This window comes from Phyllostomus hastatus, unplaced genomic scaffold, assembly GCF_019186645.2.
Source record: "Phyllostomus hastatus isolate PE091 unplaced genomic scaffold, TTU_PhHast_1.1 phas_contig_1, whole genome shotgun sequence".
In the NCBI taxonomy this organism is placed as follows: domain Eukaryota; kingdom Metazoa; phylum Chordata; class Mammalia; order Chiroptera; family Phyllostomidae; genus Phyllostomus; species Phyllostomus hastatus.
In genome coordinates, this window is record NW_025333498.1 from 29474807 (window position 1) to 29501528 (window position 26722).

The 26722-nt window shown below is 34.8% G+C and overlaps 1 protein-coding gene across 6 annotated transcripts in view; it reads right to left on the reverse strand.

Moving 5' to 3' along the window:
* Nucleotides 1-26722, reverse strand: part of MARCHF7 (membrane associated ring-CH-type finger 7) — a 53109-nt gene that overhangs the window by 6697 nt on the left and 19690 nt on the right. For 5 of the 6 annotated variants that reach the window (XR_006783767.1, XM_045822419.1, XM_045822640.1 and 2 more), the window contains 5 exons: nt 17399-17594; nt 15167-15334; nt 12209-13307; nt 8841-9010; nt 1320-1429 (listed from right to left, as the gene is read on the reverse strand). Coding sequence is in view for 5 of the 6 variants with exons in the window: in XM_045822419.1 (XP_045678375.1) it covers nt 1320-1429; nt 8841-9010; nt 12209-13307; nt 15167-15334; nt 17399-17594 (1743 nt within the window). In the remaining variant the exon portion in view is untranslated. The remainder of the gene's footprint in view (nt 1-1319; nt 1430-8840; nt 9011-12208; nt 13308-15166; nt 15335-17398; nt 17595-26722) is intronic. The other variant, XM_045822812.1, reaches the window with a different exon arrangement.

The following is a 26722-nucleotide window of genomic DNA, read 5'->3' on the forward strand; positions in this document are numbered from 1 at the left end:
GATTTTCAAGGGGTATTCATTTACTCCCATATTTAAAAGTAAAGAGTGTCCACAAAAGACCATATACTGCATTATTCAATTTATATGAAATATTCAAAACAGATAAACCCACAGAAACAGAAGGCAGATTGGTGGTTTCCAGGGGATATGGAAAGGGGTGTAATGGGAAGAAACTGTTTAATGGGTATGGGTTTTTCTTTCAGACAAATGAAAATGCTGGAACTAGACAGAGGTGACTGATGCACAACATCACAAATGTACTGATACCACTGAATTGTTCATTTAAAATCATTTTTATATTATGTGAACGTCATGTGAATAAAAGGGGGGTCCATTACCCCTCATTTAAAAAGTGTTTTTAAAGGATTCATGCATTCTCTCACCATTACATATTTCTTTTTATAATAAATATGCTAAGCTTACTTGGATAGTATGTTTCTAGGATCATCCTAGTAATCTCCTTTAACATCTTTTTTTCACCCCTCTCCCCAATCTTCCTTTAAGAAGGGAAAAACATTGAGCTCTTTATTTTAACTACTCAATTTAAGCATTTCATTTTTTTTAAAAAAAATTTAAAGCTCTTCCACAAAAATTAGTGATCAAAATTACTGGGGGGGAGAGGCATTATTAATATATTCCAACCCCCCCCCCCCAGAAATAAGAAGAAACTACCTGAAAATCTTATTATGATCAGAGAAACTCTGGCATTATTCATTATATAATTAACAGCTAGATTTTAATAGCACAAATACTACATGAAAGAAAAGCAATATGAACTTGGGAGTAAAAGATCTAATAGAATAACCCGTTCAACAGAGTTGAGAAGCAGAAATGGGGAGGGTAGAGAGAAAAAGGATAGTAAGAACATGTGGTCAACGTGCACATAAAAATTATTCCTAAAATAAAATACACAGATACAGGAGGCAAATCCAGGGCTTGGTGTTTTAATCATGTCCCAGAGCTCAGAGGCATTTGTAGCTGAGACATCTCTGGGGAGATATGCTCAGCATGCCTACTTTGGGACTACTTTCCTAAGCTTTTATTATTCTCGGGTTTATTTAGGAAGCATATGATGTATTTTATTTTAATAAATATAAAACTTGTGAGTTGGTTATTTGCCTTTCAGTTACAAAATGTTATGAGAAAAATAAGAAAAACTATAAAATTGTAATACCTAATGCAGTAACAAAACATTATGTTAAAAATATTATTTTTATTATTTTAATGCCAGTTTTCTGACCATGTTTTTAATCTTTTCTTCAACAGTTGTCCTTTAAGCATAGAATGGACACTTACCCAATTAAGCAAAATATACTAACTTGTTCATTTGCATGAGCTCTGTGTAGTTCATGAATATCAAAATCCTCCAGGTTAAGCTGCAACTTCTCTTTACAGAGTTCACAGGTGGTTACAGCCTCTAATGAAGAACCTGGTAAAAATTAAATTGCAAGTAAAACTTAGTTTTCTCTGTCTCCACAAAACATTTTTCTTTGTAAGTTTTAAGCTTAGAATATAGAAAATTAAAAGTAAGGGAGGAAAGGAGGTAGACTGGACTACTGCCATAAACCAGTAATGTCACCTAAAATAGCAATCAGCAACAACTAATGTGTCAGCTCCTACTTTATGGTATTTAAGCCTCCACCCATCATTTAGATATCTGTTTCCCCCCCCTCCCATTTACTCATACATTACAGATCCTGGGGAGCTAACACTGGAATGTCATCTGTACTTCCTACTTCCTCCTTAAGTGCCTTGGCAAGATGGTATTAAAGCAATGTTTAATAACATAGTGTCTCAAACAACTAATTGCATATACCCAGGCCAGTATCTTTGATGTGAAAATACATACCTAAGACCTTTGTGGTTTAAGGAATGTGCCATCCTATGGGGGGGGGGGATCTACCATTGTCTTAGATCAAAACAGCTCCTTTCTGCCATGAAAGTTACGAAGTCCTGATACATGACATACATGACATAACACAGATGAATCCTGAAAACATTATGCTAGGCAAAATCAGGCAGATACAAAAAGGAAAAACGTCCTTTCCATTTATGAAATATGTGGACAGGCAAATTCAGAAAGAAAGGAAACCAGAAGTAAACAGGGATTGAGAGGAGAAGGAAGAGGGCATTACTGCTTGATGGACAGTGTTTCTGTTTTGTGTGATAAAAATTGTAGAAACAGGTAATGGTGATAGTTGGACAACATTCTGGATGTACACATCACTGAACTGTATACTTAATAATAGTTAAAAGGGCAAATTTTATATTATACATATTTTAACCACAATTTTTATTTTTAAAAAAGCTCCTCTGTCCCCCACACATTAAACATTTGGTTACTCCTAAGCTTCTGGTTCCAATTACACAGGTGGTAGTGTTGTCTAATTAAACATAAAGCCATTTTTCTTCACTGTATTTCCTTTTAGATAGGGCTTTAAATGGAAGAATATTCTAAAAATTCAAGGAAGTCAAGTGAGTAACAGGATAGAATTTAGATTTGATTCAACATCTGCTGAATTCTTACTGTGTGGCAAGCAATATTACAGGTCTTGGAGATTCAGAAAGAAAAGAGTAAGTAGTATCCCCTGTCTCCAAAGAGCTCATAACATTCTTAGAATTTAATAATAATTTTTTAAATAATAAAATTTCACGTAAGTCCAAATCAGCAGTAGTAACTTACATGCATTCTCTGGAAAATATCTAAAAGGAAAGTGAATGCTATTCTGAGATAATATATTGTCTATATTGTCTCAAATATGTGTTAGTCAAATTACTTAAGATAGTCACTATAATTGTACCACTGAACTAAAAGTCAGGTTAAGCCCATAATGTCACCTGATAAAACTGTGGAAGACATTTAAAAGGCTTTCTCTTATCACACATTTCTTAAAACTATTCTCTGATTCAGAAGCAGAAAAACTTTGATCATCACCCAATATGGACCTTGGAGATCATTCAATACAGATTACATCTCAGGGCTTTGTTTTTCTCTTCTATGGAGTAAGTAACTTACAGAAATTGTTCAAAAGGCCATACACCCAGCTAGGAGGAACCCATTTATCCCTATATTCTTTAATCTATTCTTTTACCATTATATCCCACCTCACTGCAGTAGGCCCTGACTACATTTGCCTCAACTTGCACTAGACTTCCTTTATTCATCTTTGTACATCCTGTAGAGTTTAACAGTCTCTATATGGCAACTGTTTCATATATGTTTATGTATGAAAATGAATGTTCTACCAGATGGCGTCTTTATGGTAAGTATGAGAAAGGCTTGTGAAAATTTATCAGAATGGTTCTTTCTTGAGGTCATTACAGTTGTTTGATGATTTCTTAAAAGTACTTATCTTAAAAAAGTACATACTGTAACCTTATAAAACTCATATGAATACTTACCAGTACTGTGAGGAACCATTTATAAACATCATCTCATTCGACCTTCACAATAACTCTATGAGGTAAGTATTACCCAATTTCAGTCACCATGGACCTGGAGCCCCACCTCAGACCTACTTACGAATATTCAGGAGTGGATCTGAGGCATCTGTATTTTAAAAAACTTCAATGGGTAATTCTGATCAGTAGTCATGGTTGAGAATCAATATGAATTACTCAAGATCCTATAGTTAAGTATTAGAGTCATTATTACAATCTAGGCTTGTCTAACTACAAAAAGTCAATGTTCTTTTTTTTTTAATTTTTATTTATTTATTTTTCATAGCCTGCAACCCAGGCATGTGCCCTGACTGGGAATCGAACCTGCGACACTTTGGTTCGCAGCCCGCACTCAATCCACTGAGCTATGCCAGCCAGGGCAAAAAGTCAATGTTCTTAAACAATACACTGTATTTATTATGTTTTCTTATATATACAACACTAACAATCCAATTGCAAATATATCAGAATGTAAGTCAAGTGGTTTACATTTTGGTAATAGCTAAGTATCTGGGCCCTTACTAAGTGTCAAGAACCACACTGGGCACTCATTAAATCTTAGTAACATTCCAGGGCAGTGACTAATAAAGCCCATGAGGCTGTGAAAACACCATATAGCCAAGAGGAGGCTATAGGTGACATGACCCATCCCACAGCTTTGGGATCAGTCTGGCTTAAAAGAAAAAATAACCCCCTCTACCCCAAGGAGTCCTTTGATACTTTGGTTGGAGAAATAAAGTTTTCTAGTAGTCTCATAATCTCTAGCTTGTACTGGTTACCTGAATCCTCCAAATTATTAAAATTAAAGCCATGATATCGCAAAACAAAACTATTTGCCTATGTCTCCAAGGTATCATTAGCATACCTTCAATCTCACACAGTTGTGTACATTTATTAATCTGATCGAATTTTCCCCCTTTCTTACCCTACTAGTCACTTTACCATGTCCTCTGGTACTCACTGTCTAATATAAATAAATTCCTCTTGTAACCCATCTCTTTTTTGAATAATCTATTCAACTCCATGCCTGAACCACAGTGCCCCCCAGATTGATAATATACTGTTCTGCAGCCCTTTTTCCCCCTCAGAACACCTTGTACCTCAGGACCTATTGCTGTTCTAAAGCTCCGAGTACCTCCTCATTCGCTATGGACTTAAACACCTGGCTTTCTGACTTCTTTACCAACTTATTCCTGGCTATTTCAGCATCCACACATTTTGATTCTGACTTTCTAGACATCCTTGCTTCCAATATCACCCTTCCTTACCACTGCCACCTATTATATCATCATACCCTTGACCCTGTCATCACGGTTTACTGCACAACCCATAATAATTTTTAGGTATTTATATTTTAGGTGTCCTCTCCACTTGTGTACTTTCTATTTCTAAAACTTGCTCATCTATCCTGGCAATTCTCTTCAAAATCAGTCAGACGCAAAGACTCTGACCCTACCACTTTCTCACTATCTACTTCCTGTTGTACTTGTTCCCTCCTGGTTTTAATTATCATGAACACAATTATGTCCTTACAAATACCCTAAACTTCCTTTATCCTGTTTGTCTGGTTAAGATCCTAACCCCATTTGAACTCAAATCTGTGGCTGTATACAAGTATCTAAAAACTGCTTCTAAAAAAAAAAGTACAGGTATCTCCATTGTGAATCATATTCATGGCCACTGAATTTTATTAAAACTGGTAATTCCTGACACTATCTTAGAATGGTATTCCCCCACAGATCAAATCCTCTTAAACTGTCTTCTAATCAGATAAAGATCCTACCTCCCCATTAAGAGAACAGAAGCAATTACATAGGAATTCAACATCTCACCAAAGCATCTGTCTGTATTTACACTCATCTTCTTACAGTTAAGTATCCTTTTTCCTATTAAAGGTTAACTACTTGACTTGTGCACTGGACCCCATCTTTTTCTTTCTCCTCAGTCCCACCTAGTCATGTTTATCACACCACCATTCTAGAGACAAGCTTTGAGACATTCATGCTACCAAATCCAACTATCATTTGTTTGTTATCTTTCTGAAGTGTATTTGACAGAGTTGATTACACATTCCTTAAAACTTTATTTTTCTGGCTTGCACAATATACCATTTTCTTAGTTTTCCTCTCACCAAACTGAGGTTGCTCCTCAAATCTGTTTCTCTGCTCCCACTTAATGTTTGGGTGTCCCAGGGCTCTGTCCTTGTGCTCATGTTTGATATATGCTCTTGTTCTAAGTGATCTTATTATTTAGTCCTAATACTTAAAAATATTACATATGTGTTCATAATCCTCAAAACTGTACTGTCCAATGCTAATACCCCCTGAAACATCAGGCTTGTTCAGCTAACTGCCCAGTTGACATTTCCAGAGAGTTAATAAGCAGTTCATATATATTTCCAAAACTCTCAATTTCCTGTACTAAATTTATTCCAATCCCAGTCTCCTTTATTTCCGTAAAGGACCTTACCATTTACTTAGTTTCCTGTTGCAAAAAATATGGGCTTCCCGAGGACTTCCAGCCAAGATGGAGGCACAGGTAGACACACTGTGCCTTCTGCACAACCGAAAAAAGGACAACAAATTTAAAAACAAAAAACAACCAGAACTGACAGAAAACTGAACTGTATGGAAGCCTGACTCAAGGAACTAAAGAAGAAACATTCATCCATACCGGTAGGAGGGACAAAGGCAGGCAAGCCAGGAGGAGAAGACTCATGGCAAGGCAGGGGCTTGCAGACCAGGTGGTCCCATATGTGCATGCAGATAAACTGGGAGGAACAATGAGAGAGCAAGACAGACCTCCAAACCCAGGGCTCCAGGCACAAGGAAATAAAGCCTCCAAGCCTCTGACTGAAAACACCTGTGGGGGTTGAGGCGGCAGCAGGAGAAACTCCCAGCTTCACAGGAGAGTTCATTGGGAGACTCACAGGGTCCTAGAACATACACAAACCCATACACAGGAATCAGCACCAGAAAAGCCCAACTGGATTGTGGATAATGGGGTTAAGTGACTGAAAACTGGCAGAGTGGAGCAAGTGCCATTGTTCCCCCTTGGACCCCACCCCCACATACAGTGTCACAACACAGCAATGAGGGTTGCCCAGCCCTGGCAAACACCTAAGGCTCCACCCCTTACTACATAACAGGCACGCCAAGAGAAAAAAAAAAAAAAAAAAAGCCCAAACAAAGAACAGATCAAAGCTCCAGAAAAAAAAAACAATTAAGCAACAAAAAGAGAGCCAACCTATCAGAGACACAGTTCAAAACACTGGTTATCAGGATGCTCCAGGAACTCACTGGGTACTTCAACAGCATGAAAAAAATCCAGGTGACAATGAAGGCTGCATTATGTGGGATAAAGAAAAATCTACAGGGAACCAACAGTTGACAGGAAGGAAACCAGGACTCAAATCAATGGTTTGGAAAAGAAGGAAGAAACATTCAACCAGAACAGAATGAAGAAACAAGAATTCAAAAAAGTGAGGAGAGGCTTAGGAACCTCCAAGACTTCTTTAAATGTTCCAACATCCAAATCATAGGGGTGCCAGAAGAAGAGGAAGAGCAACAAATTGAAAACTTATTTGAACAAATAATGAAGGAGAACTTCCTCAATCTGGCAAAGGAAATAGACTTCCAGGAAGTCCAGGAAGCCCAGAGAGTCCCAAAGAAGTTGGACCCAAGTAGGAACACACCAAGGCACATCATAACTACATTACTGAAGGTTAAAATTAAGGAGAGGATCCTAGAAGCAGCAAGAGAAAAGGAGACAGTTACCTACATTACCTACAAAGGAGTTCCCATCAGACTGTCAGCTGATTTCTCAAAAGAGACCTTATAGACAAGAAGGGGCTGGAAAGAAATATTCCAAGTCATCCAAGGCAAGGACCTTCATCCAAGATTGCTCTATCCAGCAAAGCTTTCATTTAGAATGGAAGGGCAGATAAAGTGCTTCTCAGATAATGTCAAGTTAAGAGTTCATCATTGCCAAGCACTTATTATATGAAATGTTAAAAGGACTTATCTAAGAAGAGATGAACAGTAAAATGACAAGAAACTCACATCTATTAACACCGAACCTAAAACACAAAACAAAACGGAAAAAAAAACCCAAAACCAAAGAACAACAACAACTAAGCAAACAACCAGAACAGGAACAGAATCACAGACATGGAGATCACATGGAGGGCTGTGTGAGGGGGAGACAGGGGGAAAAGGTACAGAGAATAAGTAGCATAAATGGTAGGTAGAAAATTGACAGGGGGAGGTTAAGAATCGTATAGGAAATGGAGAAGCCAAAGAACTTATATGTATGACCCATGGACGTGAACTAAAGGGGGTGAATGGGGGTGGGCAGAGCAGAGGGGAATAAAAGGGGCAAAATGGGACAACTGTAATAGCATAATCAATAAAATATACTAAAACAAAACCCCTTATATGCTTCCCTAATTGTTCTTTCTCCTTCACTCTACCACACCAATCTACTGGCAAGTCTTATAGACTCTACTTCTAAAACATACCAGAATCTATCCATGTCTACCACAATCACCACCTCTTACAACGCAGATTACTCGTTGGCTTCCCTGCTTCTTCTCCAGACCCCCTAAAATCTACTCTCCACAAAGCAGCCAAAATAGAAATAACATAATTTCACTCCCCTGCTGTTCAGTGGCTTCCCTTCATACTTACATAAAAATCTAACTTCACATTAGCTTTGTAAGTCTTGAATGAGCTAGCCTCTGCTAATCTCTTATTTCAACTATATCATCCCTTTCCTTGTCCACTACTTATAATCCAGACACACCAAGCTTCGTTCAGTTCTAAGTCATGGCCACCGTAAAGTCTTTGTACTAGTTGTTTCCTTTGCTGGAATGGTCTTGCCATTTTCTGGATTAGCTAGCTCTTCTTTGTTCAGTTTCAATGTCCTCATCTCAACAAAGCATTCTTTTAGCACTCAATATTACCACAAGAACAAACACCTACTGTCTTATCATTCTGTACCTCACACCCAGAACTGTGCCTGGTTCCGAAACAGGAACTCAATGAACAAATGAATCTCTATAGTAACCTTTCTATTACTGTGTAACTTTTTAGACAACAGCATTAGAAACAATAAATCTTTTTCAAGAACACATAGCTGGTAAATAGTATTTCTTTGATCCAAAGATGTATTACATGATACAAAGGTTACCCAACAATAACAAATTATAGTTGTATTATACCTATGAAGAAGTAAATGGTTTATTGGGTAAATGAAATGTAAGAAACATCACTATAAATTAAATTTATGATGCAAGACACTTCTGTAATAAATTCTAATGAATTGTTAATTAAAATGCATACATACATGCCTCTCTTGGGAAAAACTGAAAACAAAATACACAAAAGGGTAAACCTTACCAGAGTTAATTTTCGCCTGTAACCACTTTTTCATACACTCTTGGTGGACATACTGCAGACTTCCTGTGCACTTGCATGGCTCTATTAGCAAGTTAGATGATGATGCAGCTGCCATCTGACAAATTCTACATAAGTCACCCTCTTCTTCTTCAGAGTCCTCTAAAAGAAGGCTGAAAAAGAAAGCACATTTCCTAAAGCAGAGGTAACAGGTTATTTCCAGTCATGCATAATCTCAAATGATACCTTTTTTGTTATTTCTACTTGCACTCTCTCTAGCTAGGAAAAAACAACAATAAAGAGGAAAAACTATTACAATGAAAATAAAAAAAATACAGTAAATACTTTAAAGGTAAATGAAATAAGTTATCTTACTGCTTTCTTTAAATCATTTAATTTTGTTTTTGATACTACAGTTTAAGTTCCATATTTTTCACAATCACTTTACATGTATCCCTAAGAGATTGTAATTTCAACAGTACTATAGTCTACTTCAATACCCCTCACTTCTTCAAAAAACTTTTAGAACTGAAGTGACTTAAATACAGACTAGTGACTTCTCATTTACATGTTGCCAGAACAACCTATGTTCAAACTGATAAGCTTTTTATATTAAATCACAGTAAAAAAACAAAATAATAGACTTAAAAATTCTCCATTTTCCTCAACCCCATCAATGTTATTAAATCATCCTGGTTCAAACAAGGGTAAGACTTTAAGTGTGGAACAGTTTCCATTAACTTATGTACTCTACTTAATAGGCCAACATGAAAAATGATTTAAATGTGGAACAGTTATATAGAAAGAAATTAATTTTTTGTTAAAATCTCTTTTGGCTTAGCCCACTGCTGACATAAAAAAGAGATATTCCATAAATTGATGATACCAAATACTGTTACTGAAATAAAATGTACATTGTATGGGTTACTAAGAAATTTAGCGATATGTGGAAAGAGGAATAGGTATACAGCTGTTGGGTAACTTTCATGCCCTGGTGTAACCAGAGGTATGACCTCAAGTATAAATCTTCATGTTTTATCTTTAGATTTAACTTTCTACAGTTCATAGTTTCAATTATTTTTTACTTGGGAGATTCAATTTTCTTTTACACTCATTACAGTAGCAACCCCTCTTCTGCAGGGGGTGCATTCAAACACCCCCAGTGGATGCCTGAAACCAAAAATAGTACTGAACCCTATATACTATGTTTTTCTTGTATATACCTATCTATGGTAAAAGTTTAATTTTTAAAATAAATTTATTTACTGATTTTTAGAGAGAGAGAGAAAGGAAGAAAAAAAGGGAGAAGGGAGTGGAGGGAAAGGTGAATGACAAGAGGGTGGGGGAAAAGAGAGAGACAGGGAAAGAAACAGCAATTTGTTATTCCACTTATTTAATTAATTGATTGTTTCATGTGCCCTGACAGGGGATCTAACATGCAACCTTGGTGTATCAGTAAAACAGCCTAACCAACTGAGCTACCTGGCTAGGCTGATAAAGTTTAATTTATAAATTAGGCATAGTAAGAGAGTAACATCAACTACTAGAACAGTTTTAACAATATACCATAAAGAGTAATATAAATGTGGTCTCTCTTTCAAAATGTCTTATTGTACTGTCTGTACAGGGTAGATGTGTTGGACAAAGAAATGAGTCACGTTGTGAGCTGGATAGAGCCAGGTGGGGTGAGATTTCATCATGATAGAAAAACACAATGTAAAATTTATGAATTATTTACTTCTGGAATTTGCCACGTAATATTTTTGAACCACAGTTGACTAACTGAGGTAACTAAAACCATGAGAAATGAAATTGCAGATAAGGGGGAACTACTAATTGTAGAGTGCCTTAAAATCCTCATAAGCAAAAAATATAATAAAGGAATACACACACAAACTCGACGGCAAAAAAAGCAACAAATGCTTCTTTTTAAATTATCTAACCAGATAGAATGAATGGTGCTGGCTTAATTTGTTTCTCTCTGGAAATCACTAAATTTAATGCTTTGCCTGCTGCTTACACCAATGCACTCAAATTAACCTAACTTGAAGGCAAGAAACATTTATAACTACTCCAGTTACAACAATTAGTTACAACTGCTGTTAATATAAGTACATCCCTCAGCAGACACCATGCAATCAGAGGGAGTTGATACTACTACCAGGGCAGAGAGTGTATCTTTACAAAAAAGAAAAAACCATGAATTATAAAAGCAGGAAGAAAACAGTCACATGGTACAAACTGTCCTATATAAGGAAAAATGGGAATACAGTAGTCTAATGCCCAACTTATGAAGTTCCCTTTATCCCCAAAATTGAATTTGAATGTATTTCTTCTTAAAAGTATAAAAAACTCTGAAATGACAGTACTAGCTATGTTCCCACCAAATCCCATTACATTACTCTTTTATGAACAAGAAAAATACCCTACAACCTTAGCTGCACAGTCTTTTCTTTCCTATATTTTACATGTATGACTGTATCCCATTTCACCATTAAAATCAATTTACTAGATAGAAAAACCAAATAACTATACTAAGAAGAAAATAAGTAAGTTGGGAATAAAATCTCTGATCTTTCACCTTTTCACTTTTACCATTCTTACCAGAGATTTTTAAGCAAACTTCAACTGTACAAAATATTTCATTTATATCAAGATTCTTTTTTAAAAAAATCCTCACCAGAGAATCAATAGATTTGGGGGGGTGAGGGGCAATAGAGAAACAGAGACACACAGAGAGAGAAACATTGTTCAGTTACCTTTCATCAGCGTTCCAACAGGGGCTCAACCCACAACCTAGGTATATGTCCCGACCAGGGATCAAACCTGCAACCTTTTGGTGTTTGCGATGTTGTGCTAACCAACTAAGCCACCCAGCCAGGGCTGTATAAAGATTCTTCAAATCTGAAATTTAAACTGGTCTTTCCAGCAAATAGTCACAGTATATAAAAATTATTCAGCATATACTTGGGACTTCAAAAACAAAATTAAAAATATGTACAAATTATTTTACTTCCAAAAGGTTTTAAGTGAGAATTACAAATAAATGTTAGTATCTTAATAACCCATGACCATTTGGGTCTCCTTCAAATCCAATTTAGCACTCGTCTACCAAGGAATAGGGTAAGAGATTAAGACTTTTGTCTTTGTTTTCTGTTTAAAACTAATCTTTAGATTATTTCTTGATTCATTCTATACCCCAGTGCCTACCTTCATTATTAATTCTTACCCATTTTACCTCTGAGTTAAGAGGTAATATCTTACTGTAAATTTCAAGGGAAAAAGTTTGACGTTATTAAGAAGCCATTTTAGGTAGTTTTTTCTCTAATCTGCTCTTCCTTTATGGGCTTAAGACAGGTATTCAAATTTACCTCTCTTTTATTTTCTGCAGTCTTTCTGGGTCTCTTGAAGGTGCACTTTTAGTTTTGTCACTTTTTCCATCAGATGAACTCCAACCTGAAGGAATAATATCTACAGTGATCATGACATTGTCGGTCAAATTATTTCCAAGTGCTGGGGGGACTGCAAATCGAAACAAGGAACCGGGAAGGATTCCTGTTATTCCTGGGTTTCTTCCACTGGGAGCCGAATCTGATGTGGAGGCACCTGTAGCAGCACTGCTTGATGCTGCAGGTGCTTGTGATCTGTTGGCAGCAGCCCCAAGGGGATCACTCTGTGCTTCAAGGTGAACCACTTCATTTGGTTCTCTTCTAAATAAGTGATGAGATCTAGATGGTATATCAGAGGTAGGTATCCTTGAAGATTCATCTCGTCCCTCTCGCCTCCTTCTAGAGAACAAAGGTGTGCATCTATTTCTAAGTGAGGAGGATAACCATGGTCCTGCATTTCTACCTTCAGGTTCTTGGTTAAAATTCTCTGAATCTGGCTCAGAGCTATGATTTTGGCTAAGAGATGACAAACCCCATCTTCGCCTAAGAAATCGAAATCCCTGAGAAGCTTCAGATGCCCTATTATCAGGAACGTCAGAAGTTGATGCTGCATTACTACGAGACTGTGAAGCTGTCGAGATTCTTGGAGAAATGTAAGAATTTTCAGAACTCAGTGATCTTGTATTTAAGGATTCCTGACTAGACCTTCGTGAAAAAAAAGTAGATGACATACTAGAAGCTATACGTGACAGCAATCTTCTGGTTGTACGTCTCCCTTCGTTGTCAGAAGATTCTTGAAATGATCTTTGAGATGAACCAACCCTACCTGCATTGCTTATAGTTGAGGTTTCATCCCTATTTGAAATAAAAGAAAATCCAGGCTGTGTATTACTTTGGGGAGATTCCAATTCTCTTGGTGAAAAATTTGATCTCAAAGAATTTCTACTAGAACATGGTATGGTCTGATGTTGAGAAGATATTTGGTGGTTTGTGGATGATGCATTCAATTGTAAAGTGCTCACTGAGTTCTCTTTTGGTCTTGCTCCCTGTGAATATGAAGAAGGAACTCTGTCTTGAACATCTATTTTTGAAAGAAAAAGGAAAAGTAATCAATTACATGGAATAATTTGACTATTAAAATTTACATAGATTAATAACTAATTACTCCCAAAAAGAAACACTGCTTTCAAACTGAATACTGCTACATTATAACTACATACCTTAACTATTATTTTAGAAAAAAACATAAATGTACTTTCTCTTTCTACACCCTTGATAAAATCTAGCATTTCCGTATAAAGTTAACATTACAAACTAAAATGAAATGAGACCTTATGAGAAGCAAAAACCAATCTATCAATTCAATAAATGTAAAACAGTTGAATTTGTTGATCAGTAACTGATATGGTAAAATATCTAATAACTAAATGGATAAGGAATTTTAAAGGGGCCAAATAATTCAATGTAAATGGCTCTTGTAACAAATAAAAGCAAAATAATCCTAGGGAGACAAGTGTTGGGGAGATTTTTCTTACTCTGCAATAGTATAAGTTATTTAATATAATATTATCATATTTATAATATATGACAAACCTTGCTAAGAACTAATAAATTTCTCCATTTTTTTCCTCCTCCAAGGAAATGGCAGTGATTCTTATCCCTGGTTACTCATCAAACATACCTTTGCTTTTTAATACTGGCTGGAAGCACTGAGTTAGAATAGAGTCCTGACATCTAGTAGGAGTCCTGACACCTAAGTACACCAACTGGTGGTTCTAAACTTCAAAGGAATGAGAAATACTACATGATTCCTTTATGAAAAATACGGTACTTATCCATACACCTAGTTTAATATAGGTTACTACTGTGCTAATATATGGAACCTCATGAAAGAATAAACTGTTAGGGGCTAAATCTATTTTATTCTGTACTTTATATTCCCAAACCTAGAAGCTCTTGATACCGTCTGCTCAAAGTCATCCACTCAAAGCCAAGCAAATAAAAAGATGTTTCCATTTGCGTTAAATAAAGCAAAGGTTTGTCCTGGCTGAGTGACTCAGTTAGTTGGAGCGTGATCCTGCACACCAAAAGGTTGCCAGTTTGATTCCCAGTCAGGGTCATATCTAGGTTGTGGGTCCCAACCCCAGTGACAGACAGTGGCGGCACAGTTGGGGCATATAAAGGAGGCAACTGATGTTTCTGTCTCTTAATAAAAACATATTTTTGGGTGAGGTTTAAAAAAGAACAAGAACTAAAAGACATTAGAGCAAAAGTTTGCCCCAAAACGATTATTTTTAAAAAACTAAACCTTTAAGCCTTGACCAGTGTGGCTCAGTTGGTTGGGTGTCTTCCCACAAATCAAAAGGTTGCCAGCTGGCCCCATAGTTGGGGCAAAAAGGCAAATAATAGTAATAGATGTTTCTCTTCCCCTTTTCCCTCTCTGTAAAAATAAAATAAACTTTAAACAAATGTATCTTCTATGTAAATCAAACTCCACTTTTGCCTGCTACTACTTCAATTAGCACCTTTTGTCCTCAGTTACTTATTGTTTTCATGGAAGGTATTTCAACTAAATGAAAACCAAACCATTCCTGTTAAATGAAGGTAATTCTAAATTGTCTTAAAATGGTGATGTCAAGCTTTAGTTTAGAATTTGTAATTACTTATTACAGTATGTAAGGCAAATTATACTGGAATATAGAGATGCAAGATTTAGTGTACTTTATGACATATATTCTTAAGAAAGCAAGTCAAAAATTTATCAGCAGAAAATGTGGACATTTACTTTAAATTATTTATATTTTTAAAAGCAAAACAAGGTACTGGGAAACATTAAGCTATTTGAAATATTCGTAAGGTGTACTTCATTTATTCTTCTGTACTGTAATTTTAGTGATATAAATAGGAAAATATGACATTACTAGGTAAGTTTATACATACATGATGAAGTTGTGAAATCACCACTGCGGTGACTATAATCCATAAGATTACTAACGGAGGTATCTGCTCTCCTCTCTAAATCTCTCCTCTCTCTCATTAAGTCACTTCCAAATGATCCAAGTACCACTGATGAAGATCTGGGAACTTGACTATGCCTCCAAGAAGAATCTTAAAATAATCAAAGAAATTTTAATTCAGAGAAAGCTTTCAAAGTTTCTGATGACAACAAATCTTCAGTATTACACAGGGAGATGATGATTTATTATAGAAACTCCCATAGTTACAAAGTTGTAATCAGAAGCAATATTTAGCAAAACATAAAATTATTCACTAAATGAACTCATCACTTATAAAATTATTTCCTACTAAAACACATTCTTCTCTAACACTAAACTCTATCTCCATATTTGATTGTCAATGTCTTCTTAGCTGTTCTCTGACTATACACAATGTAAATATGATACACTGGGTTGGCCAAAAAGTCTGTATGTTTTTCCCTGTAAAATAAGACACAGTTTTCATTTTTACCAATAACTTTATTAACTTGGATATTTTGAATACGTTGGCTATCTCCTGCTTTTGGCTTCTAGTAGAGAGATGCCAGGGGTTAGGGTTAGGGTTAGGGTTAGACATTTTTCAATGCATAACAGCCCCACAGCAAAAAATTGGCCAAAATGTCAATAGTACCAAGAAACTTTGCAAACCACTTTTGACACATTCAATCAGTCACAGCACCTTCTCAATACACTGCAAAAGTCATCTTTTGTGTTTCAGTTGTATTACCTTTCTTGAAATAATAAAGCATAACATACGGAAAATGTTGTGTATTTTCTTTCATCTTCAATATTAAAATAACTGCACAAAAATTCACTGAGTTTGATTTTTTAAATGCACACTGATATGACAGCTGTGACAATACAATCTAACAAAACTGTTTTGAATGAAGGTAAAGACAACTAAGCACTACTACAGCCATTGCACAGAAAAACTAAACGAACTTTTTAGCCAACCCAATAAAATGAGTACAGAACAAAAACTGCAAAACTTGCCAAAGATGCAGAATTTCACTAAAAGTCAATGCAAGTTATATTGGAAAACAGCCAAAATCAAAATAAATAACCCAAAGTCATCTTGTAATAGAAGCTCTTGTAGGTTATATAATACTATTACTCAGAAATATCACTGCCACTACAACTGGTTCATTCCTATTCTAAGAACTAATACATCATTGCAATTGTAATGGAAACTTTGTTAGATACAATTTCATTAAAAAATAAATTAAAAATTAAGCCTTGAAACTTTAGCCCTCTTACTATTTACCTTGAAATTTGGGTTTTTCCTCTTAGTCCCAAGAGCCTTAATCATGTCTGTTCATCAATAAAAATGACCCAAGGTTTTTAATGGTATACCTTGACAGAGCAGGGGAGAACAAAACTCTGCACAGTGGTGTTTGTCTGACACTAAATTCAACTGGTAATACATATGCATTTCAAGAATTTTATTTCCAATAGTGTCATCTGAAGTTCTATCTCACTTTAAAATTATTTTAAGCATTCGTTTGTTTCATTTGAAGAGGAGTATAAGGAGGGAGCCTCCTGCCTTCTCAACAAAAATTCTGTTCAATTTGTCAACAAATGTGTCTGTGAGTACAAAATAGCAATCATAAAGCTTTATGGATAAGCCATCTAAATCCCAGAATGGTTAAGTGATTTATTCAATGCTACACATCTGATAAGAGGGCTAGAATCATAGCTTTCTAATTCCTAGTAGAGAACTCCCAGTAGAATACCAATAACTATTTTTAAATAAAGAATTTCTATATTTTCTGAAAATAATATACTGCAATGTTTCTCATTTATAAAAGATATTCTTTGAAAATGCTTTATTGCCTACCTCAGAAAAATTGGCTTTCCTAGTAACAATTTTTTAAAATTTACCACCTATAAACTAGCAGATACATGTCACTTTTACCAATTTGATCACCATATATTTGTAGCTATTCCAATTAATGCTGTTAATATCTTATTTGTGTAAAACATTTCTACCAAATTTAGAAAATTTCAAGAGTTGATTTCAGTTCTAGCACTAACTTACGGTATGATGTTGGAAACCACTACATTTCTGACCCCTCTGTCTTATGTTTGCTCTATCTACTTAATATACCTTGTCTTGGGAAAAGGGCTTTAGTCCAAAACGCATGTGAAGTAACTCCTACATAAATTTAATTCTCACCTGATACTGCATTTAAACCATGTCCAACATTCCTCCCAGCTGAGGTAGATACACAGTTTGTACAGGAAAGTTTAGGCCTTTTTGAATCATGATCCCGTTGCTGGTTCTGTGATCTTGAGCGTGCTCCCTGAGTTATCTCAGATTCACTATACCACGTGGATTGAAATGGAGATGCAGACGATGATGCAGATGTAGACTGTAAGTTTAAAATAAAATTTAAAGGAACAACAAAATGCTTGGATTCATTATCAAATTTAATTTACAATATTCAAATACATTCCCAAGGACCAAAGTTTTCTACCATGTAGGTTTTTCATAATCTCTGTTCCCTTCTGCCCACGAGTCCCTTTATTTTATACTATAATTGTACTTTGCTGCATAATAAACCTGATTTAAATTAATTATTCTATGGAATTGTATATAATCATCTGGTTAGAAAATACTTAAGAGCAAAAATTTAATTCATTCCCTGGTCCCCGGTTTAATACTTCGACCTTCTGAGTAACCTGTTTCCTGTTGAGAAATAGACAGAATACCAAGAAAGGCACTAATATATAAACTGTGAACACTCTTCTCAAGTAGAAAAAAATTTATCCTGGTTCTAATGCTCATTCTTAAGACTGTTGTCATACAATACTATAAACATTATGTTTTTAAAAATATCTTAATATCTGGAATTTCTTCATCAGTGAAACAAAAAACAGCTGAAATAAGTACAGATTTTAAAACACTTAGCTCAATGCTTTCACTATTAGCATATAAACATACACACACAAAATAAAACCCAAAACACAATGTATATAAACTATTTTACTTTTTAATTTTTTAATTGATTAGGCAGTATGCCCAATATAGTGCATAAAAGGGAGATTAGTTTGTCTCCTTAAAAATACAGGTTTAAATAAGAACATAATATTTCAACCACAATGACAGAAATTGTCCTTTTATTTTACAAGAAATTTTCCTTCCTTAAACATTATATAATAATTTTAACATGCACGGGCAAACAGTTCATTTTATTAAAGAATATTAAAGGAAAAACAATGTTATTTTCTATTTTCAATGTTCTATTTCTTGACAACAAAGTTAAAAATGGAATATAACCTGAGTTGTAAATTCAATCTATGTTAATCTATTATTCACATGATAAACATAAGACAACAAACAATAAACAATTACAACATAAATAAGGCTATAATAGGAGGTATTGTGACAGAAAAGCAAGAGCCTAACTATGCCTGAAGAAAACAGGAGAGAATTTACAAAATGTGAGAGTTCACCTACAGGCAAATGAGGAAAAAGATTGCAGACAACACAAAAAGATGTATAAATCTCTCTATCCTGTGAATTTTCTACAGCATTACAGCTTACTTAATCTTCTATTATGCTTCAATTACTGGAAGCACACTGTATACATTCAGGGAATTCTAGAGTATGAATTGCACATATATGGAAAAGCAGAAGATAACGAAGCTGAAGAGCAGGAACAGGCTAGATCAGGGTTTTATCTATCCGTTGTCGAGAGACTATTTTGCTAATTGAATGTGGCATTTTTAGCTTAGCACAAACACGGTCTCACAGCCTTCTATACTGAGTACTCCAGAGTCCCCAGTCAATAAACTAAGTTAGCATAAGAGGTGAAATTCATTAGATATTTCAAAATAGAACCATCTTATGTGCCATTATCAGGGCATTAGTAAAATTATCCTGCATGCCAGTGACTTAACCCCTTTAGATATCAGAGAACAAAATAAAAAGTGTTTTAATTTAAAATTTAGGAAGTGGCCATTTTTGACAAGGAAATCTAAAATAGCAAATACTACCTAAATCTTATCCCCAATTTTTTAAAAGGAGCATTTTATGTGTCTCCCAAACATGAAGGATATGACAGAATACAATAGACTTTTAATATAGGTTTTATTTGTACAAAATCCATAAATAACTTGTCCTTATTCTCTAGCTTTACATGGACTAAATAGTCACTGAATAGCTCTTTGCAAATGTGATTGTGGAAACCACTCAAAGGGGAAATACCATCACATCAACTTCTTAGAAAAATCCTTAGAACATTGTGGGAGATGAAAAAGGTAGAATGGACAGAAAGCAAAAAAAATCAACAATAAAGTCACTGAAATAGAAAGAAGTAAGTTCTTATCACAAAAGTAATGGGAATAGAGAACAATTATAAAAGACAAAAATTCAAATTTAGAGACAATGTGAGAAATTTATAAAAAGTCTAAAATCATGCCAGTTTCTAGCCTTAGTTTCCAGCCTTAGCTACTGGTGAGATAAAGGCACAGTTACCACTCAAGAAACAATTTTGATGACTCACAGGTCTAAAAGGTAGCCTATGGAGCCTATACATGTTGTTACAAGACAAAAATCCATGCTAATATCAGTATATGGAAAGGCAAAATAACTTCTGCTGGCTTAAATTAAAAAATCAGACCTTTCCTAGGTTCCTACCAATCAAATTTGTCTGTTGTGCAAATAATTCTCAGTCTGAAGCAAAGCAATGAATTTTTTCACTTCTGAATTCTTTTATCAATTAAACTATGGGATTCTTGTAACAATATACTATGTATTCCACTGTCTAAAACTATTGGTGGTCATATAAAATCAGGGTGTGAGTTTGTCTCCAAAGTATACTACATTACAGACAATGAACGCTTAGTTTTTAAATAGACAGAGGGCATGAAGAGACATTTATCCGAAGAATAGGTACAGATAGCTAAAGACATATGAAAAAATGTTCAAGATCACGAATCATCAGGGAAATCCAAAGGAAAACCACAATGACATACCACCTTACACCTGTGAGAATGGCCATTACTAAAAATGTCAACAAGTAACATAACAAGTGTTGATGAGGACGTGAAAAAGGAACTCTTGTGCACAATTATTGGTGGGGTTGTAAATTGGTACAGCCACTATGGAAAACAGTATGGAAGTTCCTCAAAAATGAAAAATAGAACTACCATACAACCCAGCAATTCTACTTCTAAATATTTATCTGAAGAAAACAATACAAGTTTAAAAAGATACATGCACCCTTATGTTCGCTGCAGCATTACTTACAATAGCCAAGATATGGAAGCAACCTAGGTGTCCATTGATACATGAATGGGAAAAAATGTAGTATACCTTGGAGTATTACTCAGCCATAAAAAAAAAAAAAAGGAATGAAATTTGCCATTTGTGACAACATGGATGCACCTACAGGGTATTATGCTAAGTGTAGTAAGTCAAAGACAAATAGCAAATGACTTGTGTGTAGAATCTAAAACAAAACAAATGAAACATATGTACAAACCAGACTCATAGATACAGATCAAACTGATGGTTGTCAGAGGAGAGGTGGTATAGTAGTGGGTGGAAAAGGTGAAGTAAAACACCGTTAATACCGTGATTTGCATGGTGATAGATGATTACTAGATTTACTGTTTTGATCACATCAAGAGGTATATAAAGGTCAAATAACTGTATTATACATCTGAAGCTAAAGTTGTACACCAGCTATACGTGACTGAAAGAAATTTAAGTAGCTTTTGGATTGTTTTTATCTTATAAACACAATATTATAAATAACATTGCTATAAATATTCATATTCAAGATCTGTGTAGTACGTTTCTAATTTTCTTGGGTCTAAATGATGGGCCATATAGTAACTCAGTGTGTAATTTTTGACATAATTACTAAACTCCAAAGTGGCTGTACCAGTTTATAGTCCCATGAGCAATGTAGAAGAGTTCCAATTTCTTCACAACCTGGCCAACTCATTTTCTTTTTGCTTCTCGTTTCTTTTCTTCACATAAGACAGCAGAAGAGATGGTTTATTGTACATGTTACATTTAGCCACAACTGAGAACAGAACTAGTCCAGAAAGTCACATGTCCAGAACAAAGGACCAAAAGGACTGTTTTTGGTGCAAGGTGGGTCTCTCAAAAGGTGGTCGCTTCTATCAGATAGCAATCTATGTTTTAGATCCGTCGAGAAGTTCTAGAGAGCAGGCATGCAGTCCAGGGATTGGTACCAGTGTCCCTGGCCTCTGGTTTCCCTTTTTCTGCTCCTGTGCCTTCCTCAAGTACATAAGCTAGTAATTTATTTGGACCTCTGCCTCATCCTCTCTTGTGCTTTGGCCTGTACATTTGCTTCTTCCTCCATTTGGTTCTCGTAGCATGGGGGTGCCATCTAAGATGGTGCTCAGGCCAAGGTTACTGTCTTTTCTATTTGCCATTCCAGAGGGTATAACATGGTACTATTGTACATCTGCATTTCTCTAATGGCTGATGGTGTTAAACATCTTTCTGTGTGATTCTAGGCCACTTGTACATCTTTGGACAAAGGTCTATTCAGGTCCTCTGCCACTTTAAAGTAGGCTGTCTTATTATTTTGATGTAAGAATTCATTGTCTTTCACTCTTTATGGTGTTCTCTGACACAAAAAGTACTTAAAATCAGTAAGTCCAAATAAAATCTTTTTTCATTTGTCACCTTCAGATTATGAACATTTAGAAGAAACTAAGAAGCTAAGAATTATTAAATCTCTATTCATGTTTCATGAAATTCTTTCTTATTTTCATTAAATTCCAGTCTCACCCTGGCTGGTGTAGCTCAGTGGATTGAGCGCAGGCTTGTAAACCAAAGAGTGGCTGGTTCGATTCCCAGTCAGGGCACATGCCTGGGCCGTTGGCCAGGTCCCCCGTAGGGGTTACATAAGAGGCAACCACACATTGATGTTTCTCCTCCTCTCTTTCTCCCTCCCTTCTCCTCTCTCTAAAAATAAATAAATAAATAAGTAAATAAGTAAATAAATAAATTCCAGTCTCTACACAGAATAGGCAATTCCTGGGATAAACCTTTTTCATAAGTTACTTCAATTCACAAGGCTGTTTAGGATAAGAAATGTAAATTGTACGTTATATACATTATAAGCTCAATGAGAAGCCTATCTAGCACAAAGTAGCTGAACTACTACACTGTGTATCTGAGAAATCCTATATGAAAAGTCTGTAAACGTAATTACTACAAATGTATGCACAATGGATGGAAGGGAATTTTCCAAACTTTCTGTAACTAGCAGGCTTCCACTTCTCATTTCATTTATTTATCTGTATCTTCACAGTACTTCCTTAAGTTACTCTTACAACAAGAGGTTTCATGGAAGGACAGTCAATTATATTATTAATCATTTACTGTCAGCCTTATATAAATCAATACTTGCATTCAGAGAACTATTTCTAAATTGACTTTAAAAAATATCCCTAAGACAAATGCTCTTCAAACAGTTCAGTGAAAAAGATCCTTGCCCTGGTCAGGTAGCTCAGTTGGTTTACCCATCATCCTAATATGCCTAGGTTGCGGGTTTGATCCATGCTCAGAGCACATACATGAATGAACCAATGAATGCGTAAATAAGTAGTACAACAAATTGATGTTTCTCTCTCTGAGCTCAATAAATTTTTTAAAAAGATCCTTAATGAGAATTGACCTTATAAAGATCTTATATCTAGAATATAAAAAATTAAAAAAAAACCTCTTACAACTCATAAACTGAATTAATAATTAATAAGCTTCCACAACAGAAAACACCAGGTCCACCTGGGTTCACTGGTGAATTCTACAAAACTTTTTCTTTTTTAATCCTCACCTGAGGATATATTCACTGATTTGAGAGAGAAAGGGGGAGAAAGAAAGAGAGTGAGAAACACTGATTAGTTGCCCCTCATACACGCCCCAACCAGGGATCAAACCCTCAACCTAGGTATGTGCCCTGACCAGGAATTGTACCTGCAACCTTTTGGTGTATGGGATGATGCTCCAACCAAGTGAGCCACCCAGCCCAGGCACACTACCAAACATTTAAGGAAGAAACAGTATCAATTATCTACAAACTCTTTCAGAGGATAAAAGCAGGGAAAGTATTTCCTAACTCATTCTATGAGGCCAGCATTACCCTAATTAACAAAACCAGAGAAATATATAAGAAAAAACAAACTACACACAGTACCTCTCATGAACATACATGCAAAAAACCCCAACAAAGTATTAGCAAATGAGATCCAAAAAAGTATAAAAATAATAATATACCATGACCAAGTGGAATTTAACCAAGTTATATAAGTCTGGTTCCACATTAGATAATCAGTTTAATATTATCACATCAGTAAGCTAAAGAAATAAAGCCTCGCCCTGGTTGGTGTGGCTCAGTGGAATGAGTGAAAGCCTGTGAACCAAAGGATCACTAGTTCAACTCCCAGTCAGGGCACACGCCTGGGCTGTGGGACAGGTCCCCAGTAGGGGGCGTGCAAGAGTCAACGACACATTGATGTTTCTCTCCCTTTCTTTCTCTCTCTTCCCTAAAAAATAAATAAAACCTAAAAAAAAAAAAAAAAAAAGAAAAGAAATAAATAAAACCTCATGATTATATCATTACTTGGAGCAAAGACATTTGATAAAATTCACCCCTTTTATGATAAAAACACCCCTTTTATGATAAAAACTCTCAGCAAACTAGAAAAAGAATAACTTCATTAACTTGAAAAGATCTATAAAAAACATACACCATTATTAACAGTTAGAAACTTGAAACTTTCCTGCTAAGATTAGGTACAAGGCAAGGATGCCCCCTCTCACCACTCTTTGTCAGGTAAACAACAATTTGATGTATACGTACATATTATAAAATGATCACTGCAATAAATCTAGTTAATATCCACAACCACATAGCTATAAATTTTTTTCATGTACAAAAAACTTTTGAGACCTACTCTATTAGGAACCTTCAAATATACAATATCAACTAGAGTCTCCATGTCATACATTATATCCCCAAAACTTATTAACTGAGTATTTTGTAACTTTTGACCTCTTTTACCCATTTTGCCCTGCTTATACTCTCTTCCCCAAACCCCACGTCTGGCAACCACCAATCTGTTCTGTATATCTTCAAATTTGGGTTTCTTTTTAAAAATTCCACATACAAGTAAGATTGTATGGTACTGTATTTTGCTGTGTATAATACGTACTTTTTTGCCCAAATTTTTGAGAAAAAGATAAGGATGCACATTATACATGGGTAGTACTAATTCCATATCTATGTTTTTAATTCTTTTATTTATACTTGTATGCTTATTTATGCATTAAAAGTATAACTCTAGAAACAATAATGGTATCTATATGCAAAATAATACCCTGGAATACAATAATTGATTTTTGTTTCTAAATATAAATAAACAAAAAACTAAAACAGAAGATTTTTTTCCCTGAAAGTTTTGGCCAAAACCATGGGTATACACTATACATAGTACATTTACACAGCAAAATACAATATTTATTTCTCTTATTTTATAAAACCAGTTATTGAAATATCTGTCCTCTCTTGTTTGTAATGAATTAGCTGACTACATATATGAGATATATATCTACATATATATATATATGGATTTATTTCTGAGTTCTCTATTTAATTGCACTGATCTTATGTGCCTGCTTTTCTGCCACTACAACACTGTTTTAATTACTATAGCTTTGTAATATAATTTGAAATTAGGGAGCATGATGCCTCTAGCTTTGTTGTTTTCTCAAGATAGCTTTGGCTTTGTGGAGGGAGGGTCTTTTGTGGTTCTACACAAATTTTATGATTGTTTCTTCTATTTATACAGAAAAATGTCATTGGTGCTTTCTTAAGGACTGCATTAAATCTATGGATTACTTTGGATAGTATGGCCACTATAACAAAATTAATTCTTCCAGTCCACAAGCATCAAATAGCTTTGCATTATTTCTGTCTTCAATTTTTTTCCAACTCCTTGGTTAAATTAATTCCTAGGTATTTTATTCTTTTTCATGCAGTTGTAAGAGGACTTTTTCTTCACTTTTCTTTCTGACGTTGATTCATTAGCATATAGAAATGTAACTAATTTTGCATATTGATTTTATATTCTGCAACTTTACTGAACTCATTTATTAGTTTTAATGTTTTTTTTGGTGGAGTCTTTAGGGTTTTCTTTATATATTATATCATGTGGCAGGCACTATTCTCATTCAGTTTATTAATTCATTTAACTCTAACAATCCGATAAAGTAACTCGCTCAGGTTCACATAGCTATTAGTGGAACAATACTCCAATCCAGGATGTATAGACTGATGTTAGAGTATTCTGTTCTTCAAAATAAGCTGTATGAAAAATTTATATAATTAAAAATTCTATAAATATAGGTAAACAACCAATTCTGTGCTCTTAATAGGTCACACCATTTAACCCACAACATTTCTGCGGAATACAAAAGATAGGATTCTGTCCCTCTGGCAAGCATACTCTTATCTGGCAAAAAAAAGAAAAGCACAATATCAAACATTTTCATGAAACATTAACATGAAAATGAGACCAAACAGTTCACATAAAGCTTATGAGTATGTAGGTAGATACTGATATTTTTGAGAAATTATTTTAGTTCAGTCTTCCTCTGAATATTTTATAAAATGCTTAACATGCAGAAATGTTTTTAAATGACTTTGTCATATAATATGTTACATGATATATAGATATATAAATATTTAAGATAGAAATTTTCACTAAAGGATTTTTTGTTTTATGAAATTTTTTAATTTATTGATTTGAGAGAGTGAGTGAGAGACAGGCAGACAGACAGACATCAATTTGTTGTTCCACTTATTTATGCATTCATTGGCTGATTCTTCTATGTGCCCTGACCAGGGATCAAACCTGCAACCTTAGGATATCCAGACAATGCTCTATCTAAACTGAGCTACCAGGCCAGGGCCAGAATGATTCTCTTAAGAGTCAGTTACCTAAACTTCCAACTTTAGTAAGCCACATGTGATTTAATTATCTGTTCAGCCAATAATACAATAAATTTAAACTTTAAAGACAATAAACTGCACTAAACCTACAAATTATGCTTCTAAGATTTACAGTTTTATGTTACAACTATTGTTACAACACTAATGAACCTTTTCAAAAATCAAAGTACTGTCAGTCTTAAAATTAGCTAGGTAAGAGTAGCTTGTGTAGCATTATGTAGATTATCAATCAGTACAGTCATTACTAACCATTAAAATAATCTACAAACTCATCTAAAAGCAAAATATTTAGATATCATATTGTCAAAAGAAAACACACAAACCACTTAACAAGCATTACTCCACCACTGCTTTGTATGCTTGCAAAGTCAGATAAATGAATATAATGTTAAAGAAAAAGGATGAAATTTTTTGTCCTTTGACAAAGTCATTCACATTAATTAACCTAGTTAAACTTACACTTAAATTGATACTTGTGTTTTTAAGGAAAAAATTTT